The 10,948-nt window shown below is 43.3% G+C and overlaps 1 protein-coding gene across 4 annotated transcripts; it reads right to left on the reverse strand.

Annotated features, from left to right (window-relative positions):
• Positions 1-724: 724 nt before the first annotated feature.
• Positions 725-10,948, reverse strand: dbpb (D site albumin promoter binding protein b). 4 transcript variants are annotated; one of them, XM_061775337.1, is made up of 5 exons: positions 9,633-10,948; positions 9,168-9,458; positions 7,202-7,660; positions 3,773-4,041; positions 725-2,950 (listed from the first exon to the last, which is right to left on the reverse strand). In XM_061775337.1, the coding sequence occupies exons 2-5, from the start codon at positions 9,355-9,357 to the stop codon at positions 2,708-2,710; spliced, it is 1,161 nt and encodes a 386-aa protein (XP_061631321.1). In that variant the 5' UTR covers positions 9,358-9,458; positions 9,633-10,948; the 3' UTR covers positions 725-2,707. The 4 variants fall into 4 exon arrangements, with proteins under 4 accessions (XP_061631321.1, XP_061631320.1, XP_061631322.1 ...); XM_061775336.1 differs by having other exon boundaries at positions 9,168-9,493; positions 9,633-10,947; XM_061775338.1 differs by having other exon boundaries at positions 725-2,901; positions 9,168-9,493; positions 9,633-10,931.

Consider the following 10,948-nt stretch of genomic DNA (forward strand, 5'->3'; position numbering starts at 1 on the left):
TCTGTGTTACCACCACATTTTGCCGAAACATGCACCCGTTGGTCTTTGAAGGGTCATCGGGGAATCGCAAAACAATGGAAGAGTAAAACAGCATAAGAACGGTCAAAGAGGGTACACTAAACAAGGAACAGAAGTTGAATAGAGGTCAGAAGGTGCCTTGACATAGACTTTCCCATTTTCTCTGAAACATTAAGAATTATTTATCCATTTATTAATATCAGTACAATTTGAAAAGATCTGTAGTTCTTAATTTGATATAGACAATTACATCCGTTTTCTGTCCCGCTTATCCTCAGTAGGGTCGCGGGCGAGAGGCGGGGTACACCCTGAACTGGTCGGCAGCCAATCACAGGGCACATTTAAACAAACAACCATTGTTACTCCCATTCACACCCTATGGGCAATTTAGAGTCTTCGATTAACCTAACATGCATGTTTTTGGGATGTGAAACCAGAGAACATGCAAAGTCCACACAGGCGAGGCCGGATTTGAAAACCCGGGTTCTCAGAACTGTGAGGCAGATGTGCTACCTAGTGGGCCACTGTTCCACCTGACATATATGTAAGGGTTAAAATTAAACATTTCAATGACATTTTCACCAATCTATTTCAAATCAATTGTGGTGTGTGGTCAAGGAAAAATCACACAAAAAATACTATCCAGATACTGTATTTCTTGACCTAACTGTATTTTACCTTACATACAGACAAACCAGAGAGTTGGTGAATGAGAATAATCTTTTATTGGTGTAATTCTGGGGAAATCTCAACTACATCCATAAAACCGGCACATAGTGGGTTGGACACCAAGGAGCCCGCTGATGTCACAGGGTGCAGATGTAGTTCAATTAGAGTCACTCTAAAGATTTATAGCGCACATCTGTGAGGCTTTTAAGAACAGTCCTGTTGGGAGAGAGCGAACTATCACTTGACGGAGGTGACAAAGGCTGAAAGAAAACCAACGAAAGGACGACGCCGTGCATAGTCCACCGGGTTCGTGAGGAGGTCGTCCCGTAAAGAAAGGCATGTAGTTGTTGTTTTTTTGTTGTTGTGGGGGGTGGGGACACAATGGGAAACTCCATTAAAGCAGAAGTGTAGCAGTAGTGTCTGTGGGCGATGTTGAGGAATACCAGAGTGAGAAGGTCATAGTCTTGTTTTTTTTTGGTGTGGGGGGGGGGGGGTCACTGTATCAAGGTGCATCAAGGTGGATCATGTTCATCCAAAGGAAGAAAAACAGTCGTTAATATATAATAACGATAACAGGGATAATCCTCATAATAATCAACAAGAAGAATAATAGCAGTCATGGTGATCACTCATTACAGGGATTACAATCACGCTCTCGAGTTGTCATGCCATCCCGCCGAACATGTCATTGGTACAGAGAGTTTAATAGATGCAGTATTAAGTCGAGGGGAATTGTTAAGAACAAAAAACAAAGAAGCAACTTCGTTGCTCAATAGAAGCGATTTTGGCTTTAAATCTGAGACATATCTCTTTCAATATGCATAAACTAGCACATACCCTGTCAATAACCCGTTAGAGAACAGTCATTGAAAGATAACTTGAAAATGATTGGAGCACTTTGCAAAAATGTTTCACCCTTAAAAACTACTTTTTAAAAATATTTTGAATTGTAAAAATAGTTATCACAAAAATCTATGTCATATATTTTTCTGTCAAATTACCTTTGTTTGCTGATTGGCCGGGTGAAAATCCCATGCTCATTTTGACTTGCCCTATGAAAGAATAATGATGCTTAATGAATCATTATTATGTAGTACAGTATCTGTTTTAGTGTTAAAGTCCAGTACCGTCGAAGTAAAAAAATGAAATAAAATGTTACGGGGAATGACATCATACTACAGTTGGAAAAGGAAATGGGAATAAAAGGAGTAGAAGTAGACAAAGACTTTCACCACTAATGCCCATTCAGTGAAGTACCAGTCTGATAGAATTAGCCCGGGTGGTAAATGGGGTAGTAAAGGTGCTTATAATTACAGAGGATTGTCTATTTGAAAAATTAAAAAAAGATGCACAAAACGTCTCGGCTGGTCTCTCCCCAAAATAGGGAGGATGGGGCGGGAGGGGTAAATAAAAGAAAACATAAGTGCTTGCGTTGCTTCAATGCATAAGTAAAATCCACAAAAATGTTGAACTATACGACGTGAAGATCATTTTTGCTCTCTATATTACAATTGTTACACGCGTCTTCGCCCTCGCCGCAGCGTCCTGACAGTAATAAAAGAGTCCCAAAACTGAAAAGACCCATCAATGGCTGACCCCCGTTACACCTGACTCGTCTGCGATAAAAAGATAGTGTTTCCCCAATCTCTAGTCACGTAGAAAATATACAAAATTATTCTCCAAATTTCTACTCTCCTTCTAAATGTTTTCTGAAGTATTATAAAAATATACAATTCTCCAATAGCAAAATCCTTAAAAGTCACATCTGTTAAATTATTCTCTCCGTCCGTCGCTTTTAAAGCGCTCGACAAAAACAAGACACCTGAGCTGCAGTACGCACTCGTTCCTCCTCCTCCTGATACATTCATCATCATCATCATCATAATCATTATCATCATCATGATTCCAGACTTTTCCATCCTGTCATCCTAAAAATCCAAAGTCTTAAAAAGGAATCCAGCTTATTTCAGTCCTCATCCTCCTCGTCCTCCTCCTTGATCACTGGTCAGACAGACGGTTCTCATATTTGCTCAGGATGTTGCGGCACCGACCCAGTTCCTTGCGCATCTCGGCCACTTCCTGTCGCAGGGCGGCATTCTCTCGCTCCAGGTAGGCGGCGCGCACCGATATTTGGTTCTCCTTGAGCCGCCGCGCGTCTCGGGAGCGCTTTGCCGCTTCGTTGTTCTTGTATCTTCTGCTCCAATACTTCTCGTCCTGAGAAGAACACAACACAGGAGATTGATAGATGGATGGATATGGATATCTAGATAGATAGACAGACAGATCGATAGTGCGATATAATTAAATTCAGACACACACAAAAAACTACATTAGTAATAAAACAGTGACTTAAACATCAAATTACTTTTGAAATAAATTAATTAAACTACAAATAAAAACACATTAGCTTAAATTAATGAATAGAAACAAGAAATAAAATGTGAAAATTAAATCAATTACAAATAATATTAAATGTGGTAAATTAAGTAGCTGGGTTAAGGAGAAATAAAGGTAAAATAATAACTGCATTACATTTTTAATGAAACACCACAGTTGAAGTACAAATAAAATATTAAATTATATTGATAAAATAATAATGCCTAACTAAATCACATTGTAAGTAAAATAATTAAATACAAATAAAATAGATTAAATTAAAGCGCTGATAAAATAAATATATTAGGATTTAGAAACAATTGCAATAATTTTGGAAGATTTATTACAAATAAAAGATATTAAATTAAATAGATGGATAAAATGATTAGATGACATTTTTAAAAAATTACAAAAATAATTACATGAATTTTCTTAATGAAATTGAAAATTATATTGAATAGAAAACGAAAGGTAAGTACAATGGCTACAAAGATGGGTGAAAAGTGAAAATTCAGCACAATTAGTGTAACTACTCTGCTTATTTGGATTTTCTATTAAGTAAATCCATAACTCATCAAAAATATAAAATAGTGCCAATTTTTACTCACATTCTGAGTTACATTTATCAGATAGAGTGCTGCTTATATGAAAAAAAGCGATATTTCTAATGAAGTTAAAGTGTATGTGTGCCATCATGGTGCAGGCTCACCTTCATGTTATCAGGCACCAGGATCTTGCGTGCCTTCTTCACCATGGGCTGCGGCTTGAGCTCCTCTTCGCTGAAGGTCTGCCTGGGGTCAAAGTTCTGCTGGCCGGGGCCATTGGACAAAACGATGTCCGATGGATCCATGTCGAAAATTCCCACCACGTCCGGCCCACTGCCCGTGGGCGTCAGCAAGGGTGGGCACGAGGACGACGACGGTGAGGAGGACAAGGAGGATGGCGACTCGCAGGAGTCGTTCATACTCGTCTGGCTCCCTGTGATTTTAAGAGAGGAGACGTCAATTCTGTTTACATTCACTAATGAAGACATTATAATCAACCAATTGCACTTAATGGGTCCGAAAATTGTTATTTGTTTTCCGACTATTATATATGGCAGTGACTTACAGCGACAGGCAGAACAAGTAAATGTTGATCCACTAAATAGCAGAAGGTACAATTCGCCCGTGTATTCTAATTTAGGTTATATCCACTTTTTTGTGGCATTTTTGTTTGGTGGTGTCCCGTGAGATTTTGTAATATAAAATATGTTACTTTTCTAAATGAAGGTTGTGAAAACACATGCAGTATTACATAAAAAAAAAAAAAAGGCCACCAGGGGGGAATAGAGAGCTACTTTTATATGTCATGAATGTCATTCCAGCTGTCTTAACTGCATGCCATCAAAACTCAACCTACAACATAAATAATCTATGACACAAAAATACTAGTAGTACTTTATCAATCAAAGCATTCTGAAGTTCTGGACGGAGACCTAACGGAGAGATCTGAACGTGGGAAATGCTACGTAACGCTCTAGCCCTCCCCTTGAAACAAGTTGAGTAAAGTGGGGCCACAGAAGGGTTATACCAGCAGGCTTTAACGTGTGATGCACCTTCAGCACACTGCAGGCAGTCACACTAACTCCCATATGCACACACACATGAAGGGCATTTGTTATGGATGTGGGCCGAAAATAGAGCTGGGAATCAATATTTGCTCGGCGGGCGGGGGGGTTTGCTATGCTATTGCTGTGATATGGATGGTCCAAAGCTAAGCGGCATACAGGAGAGATGATAATGCTATATGTCCATGCAATAGCAGCCAATTGCTTTGGAATTTGAGATGTAACTGTTTGAATGACAATAAAAACCAAGTCTGTGTAGTGTTTAGAAGAGGGGGGTGAAGAATCTACAGCTTGAGAGGTAAATGCAGAGTGCTAGCGTATTTTATCTGACCCATTACACTTTTCTAAAAAATAAAAATGTAGCTATTCGCAAGGGATAGCAAATAGCCCTGCTGCGAATAGTGAAAATCTTCGAGTAATTGATGCCCACCCAAAGAAAGGTTAACAATTGCCACAAGATGGCACCAAAGCAATATTTTTATGTGAGACATGGCTGTGGCCTGAGCACAAAACCTGGATAGGTTCCCTCAAAAGAAATCTGCAAATACATGTATGCAAATTTGTGAATGCCCAACCATGACTATGTGGGGGTTCACTGTAAAATAATGAAGACACATTTCAAACATTTAGTATGGCCGTCATAGGACTTTAAGAAAATAGAAATGGCAAAAATGTTAAATATTTTTAAGGTTTCTCCTGTTGCTAAAAGATAATTCTCCAAATCTGGCTCAATGCTGTCGATAAGCCACACAACAGTGACTGCAGAACGGCTAAAAAGACAAGCGGGGGCCTAAAAACGTCAAGGTGACAACTAGAGGTGCAACAATTAACTTATTAATCAACAATGAATTGATTAAATTAAGAGACAACTATTTTATTAATCAATCATTTAGAGACATTAACTTCAAATGGTCCAAATCCTCAGGATTTCAACTTCTCAACAGTAAATCTTCACATTTCTGTCCTCAATGAAAGCAGACTGATGGATTATCTTTGTGTTGAATCCAAATAAGAAATTTGCAAACATCTGCTTTGAATTTAGAAAAGAATGATCAACGTTTTTCACCCATTTTCTGACATGTAATGAATCATAATCAAATCACGTTTGTGCTTTAAACTCGTAAGTCAAGGTGTCATTTTACATGTCATCGCACCAGGTGCAAACAAAACCACATTCCGCACCACGGATCTCCATCTAACAATCTCGCAATCAACCGCTCATGAGAACTTTGTTAGCCATCACTTCTTAATTGTTTTGATTTTATTTTCCTTCTCGGCTTGCACTTGCTGGCAGGAAACACTGAGCACAGCCACCTGCTGCTGGGGGGGTTCTGCTGGAATGTGCAGGCTCTATCCCCAGACCTCCAAACTAGAACATCTTTCACAGCTGGAAGTCCAGTTCAGATTTATGCTTGAATAAGCCACTTTGCCCTTAAAGGTAAAGCGCTCTTCGATGTGTTTTCATCATTCTGTTTGACGTTAGCACAGTGGTCTCTCTCACGTATCGGAACGAGGAACTATATTCAGTAACGTGTTAAAATGGACACAGCGTGCCTTGTGATTAAGAATGAGGCAGCCTGTGATTTCTCCCAGCCACTCACAGAAATATGTGAATGTTAATAATGAAAACACATTGTATGGATTTTAAAAATTGGCAAAAATTAAGATGACTTTAAAGTACAGTAGTAGTCTACAAGTGTGGTATAAAAGGTTCAAAGAGAATGTGAAATATTCACTCCTTGCCCCAGCACGTACATATTCGCAAACATTATTCATTGGTGATCAGATGTCCAGTGTTTCCAGCAGCAGCAGCAGCAGCAGCCGTCTTCCTGTAGCCACGGCCCTCCCCCTCGTGGGCTCCTCCCCTATGTGTACCGGCCCGCCTCTAGTTCTCTCACTCCAGCGGACTCAGGCAGCCTCGGCACGTGTAGCGACGCGTGCACATGGCTGTGGCGTGTGAAGTGAGGGAAGATTTAAAGACACGCAATCATAAACACTCCACGCGCTGCTCTCGCTCTTTCTGTCTCATTTCCAGAAAGTGTTTTGACCTCCACCCCCTCCCATGCCGGTGAATATTAATAATTGGCCGGGGTTGAATGCTGATCATGTCCTTACACGGAGGAACATTGATCACATGCAAAATGCTGAAGCTGACTCATAATATTCTCGTGGTCTGTTTTCCTCGCTCGAATGCCACATATCTTGACTCCTCTGAGCTAAAGGGACCAGATTTGAACCCTGGGGGTGAATTCCGGGCCTTGTTTGAACCCTTAAGTCTATTTCTATGCTCTTGTGAAGCCCTGTGACAGTATCTCGGGCCTTCACTTTGATTCCACAGGACAGAAAGTGCTTTGTCACCACGGTATCTTCTTTTGTGACTACTTCACTAGCCTGTGGGAATATTACACGCATGACATAGCCTCCGCTGCATTTGCAAGTGTACTGCAGGAGCCTCAGTTTCAAGAGACAATTCTTACTAATGAGGGGCCCGTCTTCTCGAGCCTCCTCCGGTCGTGTCAGTGAACTCACCGTGAAGACAGTCGTTTCCTCCGGTGAGGCTTTGAGGCTGCGCCACCTCCAAACCGAGCAGGGACGGGGAGGACGAGGATGAGGGCGACGAGGACGAGGAGCAAGGCGGGGATGGGGGCGGTAGGCACTGGGAGCTCTGGTTGGGCACTGCGGACTGGGAGCTCTGCGAGGGGATCTGGGCCGAACTGGAGCTGTTGTTGCTGTGCATGCTGCCCATTCCGTTTTCAGTCAGAAACTCCTCCAAGTCCATGTACTGCAGCTGGAAGAGGCCTCCATCCGCTGGCAGGGTGCGATCCCATAAGAGAGGGCCCAAGAACTGGTTGAAATTGCCCCCTCCATTACCACCGGTACTTCCTCCATTGCATCCATTGCTACTGCCGCCACCGCCTATTCCAGATGTGTTCTTCATGGAGCACACGCCCATAGAGTCTTCATCGACGTCCATAGATCGCTCTTTGTCTAAAATTAAACAGAGGAGCATATAATTATTATGGTATACCAAGTCAAGCTTACAACAACCATTTGTACCATTGGGGGGGGGGTTACTTTGTTGTCACTTGGGCGGTATCTTTAAAAGTGCTGCCTTTTTACCATTGACATTTACAGCTAGGGAACAACCTTGAACTTTAGTATGAGGTACGAACAGTCACCTTGGAGTCCTAAAACTATCCCTATGGGGTCCATTAGTGAAGACTGTAACATGAGAGAAAGAAATAAAAGTCTAAACCCTTTATTCCACCAAACAGTATGGTTTGTTTCAGTTTTGTATGGTATGCTATTTTTGGTTCCAATTATCAAAGCTAAGAGTCACATTGGAGTCCAACAATTCACCCTGTGGGGTGTATCGGATTGTATCTTGTGGGACAGAAATGGAGCCTTAAGCCCTGCAGTATGGTTTAGTTCAGTTTGGTATGGTATGCTTTTTTTGTGTCCATTGTCAAAGTTGTAATACTAACGGGCACCTTCGAGCTCAACATTTAGCCCTTCGGGGTCTATTACATTGTATCTTGAGGGATAGAAATGGAGCCTTAAGGCTAGTTTCCACCAAGCAGTACAATTTGATTCGGTTTGCTATAGTACCCTTTCATGGCTGTCATTGTCAAAGCTGTAATGTTAAGTCACCTCGCTCAACAATTAGCCCTACGTGGTCCATTAGATTGACTCTTAAGGAAAAGAAATGGAGCTTTAAGGCCCGTTTCCACCTATCAGTATGGTTTGGTTCTGTTTTGTATGGTCGGCTTTTTTGGTTTCCATTGGCGAAGTTGTAAAGCTAACGGTCACAATTAGTCCTACTGAGTCCATTAGATTATATTTTGAGGGATAAAAATTGAGAATTAAACCCTGTTTCCACCAAGCAGCTTGGTTTGTTTCAGTTCAATATGGTCGGTTTTATTTGCTACGCCAAAATAGTATAGGTACACTTACAGTGTGAGATTGACTAACAGATCAAGGTTTACCGTTCCGAATAGTACCATAACCAAAGCAAACTGTGCCGCTCGGTGGAAAGGTAGCTTCAACTGTTCCCCAAATTCTAAGGGTGTTTCTATAAAACTCGCTTCGACAAAAAGGCATTTTTATGCTCCCCCCAACGCCACCCACCTCACACAAGCACACCACTCACAGATAGAGCAGATGGCAACAGAATTGCTGTATTAAAATGAGAGCCAGGGCCAGTCTGTTAACCTCATGTCGACAGTGCAGAAGATCCTGAGCTAATCTCACTATGATGGAAGATCAGAATTCATGGGAGTAGCCTTGACATTAAACACACATTGTAAACTGGATACTAATTGTCTTGCTATTATACTCAAAAGGGAGGGGCGATTAAAATGTGTGGCGGTACATCTCGCAGGAATTACGATGGATTAATGTTGCATATTTGTACTGAAAGGGCAGCAGCAGGTGAAACTGTGACTTATTTGTGGGAGGCCGTGTCACACGGTAAACAACATAAACAACAGCCCACCTTTGAGATCACAGGGGCTTCTCAAGCGCTGGTCCCCCTTCATGGGGTGCTGCAGGAGGGATTTGAGTCCCGCCATGGAGTTGAGGTGCCCCCCTGTGAGGGAGCCCCCAGGCTGGGTGCAACTTCCAAACTGTGGGCTCGCGCCTGCGGGCAGGTCCGGTGTAGGGAGCTGGGTGAGCTGCCTGGACATCCTGGGCCAGAGGGCAGGAGGGTGGGGGGAGTCTCAGAGAGACACCTGTGAGGTGAAGGTGGGCGGTGGGAGGGGGATGTATATGGGAGGGGCGAGAAGAGCTGACCACAGGAGGTACCAAAACCAGTTTGGATGACTGTGCATGCAATGGGGGTGGAGGAGGGGGGTGGAAAGAAAAGGGGGGGAGGGGGAGGAGGGGGATTGTTTATAGTGCTGGCACCGTACAGAATTATAATAACGAGTACAGTATTAACAACACATGCAGGTTTAATTACCTTTTTTTCACTTGATAAGATAGCCAGAAAGCTCCCTTTATTTCCTTGCAGGGCTGTTTGCCTCGAAGTATTCCATTGCACTCCTCTGGGGGGGGATCAAAATCGTTCTTCTCAGTGCAGTGTGGGAGGATCAGCTGAGTGGAAAAGCTCACGAAAATGTACTGGTGAAGGGGGGAGAACAATGCAATGGGTGAAATTGCAACCCAAAACAAACAAAAAATGAAATCCAGTTGTTTGACAAATGGAGCACTGGATCTGGTGAAAAGTCCTCAAAAGAATGTATGGATCGATGTTTAAAAAAAAAGAGAGAAATCGACGACAGCGTGTCGATGTTGTCGTTCAAATGACAACTTGATGTTTCTCTTCTGTGGACTCGCGCTCACTTGTCCGTCGCGTGGAAGTGGGAGGAGGTACCCGAGTGGCGGTGGGAGGGGGTCGTTTCCTCCTTCTGTCTATACTTTCTCATTTGCATCCGGCGGCTCCAAGTCACGGGCACGGTTGTGTGTGTGTTGTGTTGTGAAGCCGTCGTCGAGCTCAGATGGAACGGACACGGGAGGCTCACGTGACGTCAAACGTCGCCGAATAAGCCCGAAGAGGGTTGGCCAAAACTCTTCACTCATCCCCTCCGAGCTTGTGCTATTATTTATGAGCTACGCCCACTCTCGTGCCACACCTCGAGGAGAGCCGTCTGCTGTCACTTGTTCTTGTTTGTTTACTCCGCGGCGTCAATAACACGAGTGGGGGAGTTCACCTGAACGCTAACCTAACCGTGCTGTTTAAACAACCCTAAGGGAAGTTTAATATACAACTAGTTGTCAACTCACACATATTTTTTGTCTGACCGGTAAGATTATAATGATGTGTGTTTTCAATTTCCCTCCTGAATAGCAGGCCAAAGAAAACGTGAGTGTGCTTTTTTTTTCTACGCTGGCTCCCTCCCGGTGGACTGTACAAAAGCTCCACGGCTCACGTGTAGCGGGCACGCGGAGACAAGCCTGTCCGCTGGCGGCTCTCGCTCCGATTGGCTGGGAGCTCGTCGTCTCCGAGCGCCCCCATTGGCCACAAGTAGGTCGGCTGGTCCCGCCCACTCGGATCCCCTGCGTGCATGCTAGTGCCGCGTGAGAGCGAGTTGGAAGGGGGAGATGAAAAAAAAAAAAAGGGGAAAGGCACGAGGGCGGCCCAGCTCGCTCCGCTGTACCCGAGCACATGCAAAACAGCGCGCCACAGGAATCCAACTGTGCACTGCCCACAGACGGATGTGCTCGAGTTGACAAGTAAACATTTGACAGGGTTCTGAGACACCGTCGGCGGGGGGA

The sequence above is a fragment of the Phyllopteryx taeniolatus genome, chromosome 6, assembly GCF_024500385.1.
Source record: "Phyllopteryx taeniolatus isolate TA_2022b chromosome 6, UOR_Ptae_1.2, whole genome shotgun sequence".
In the NCBI taxonomy this organism is placed as follows: domain Eukaryota; kingdom Metazoa; phylum Chordata; class Actinopteri; order Syngnathiformes; family Syngnathidae; genus Phyllopteryx; species Phyllopteryx taeniolatus.

Bases quoted from the DNA above. Each gene is read 5' to 3' on its own strand.
- dbpb (XM_061775337.1), bottom strand. From the start codon at position 9,357: ATGTCCAGGCAGCTCACCCAGCTCCCTACACCGGACCTGCCCGCAGGC. The intron at 7,661-9,167 runs GTGGGCTGTTGT...GTTTAATTTTAG, and splicing joins AAGCCCCTGTGATCTCAAAG to ACAAAGAGCGATCTATGGAC. The intron at 2,951-3,772 runs GTGAGCCTGCAC...CTATCTATCTAG, and splicing joins TGGTGCCTGATAACATGAAG to ATATCCATATCCATCCATCT.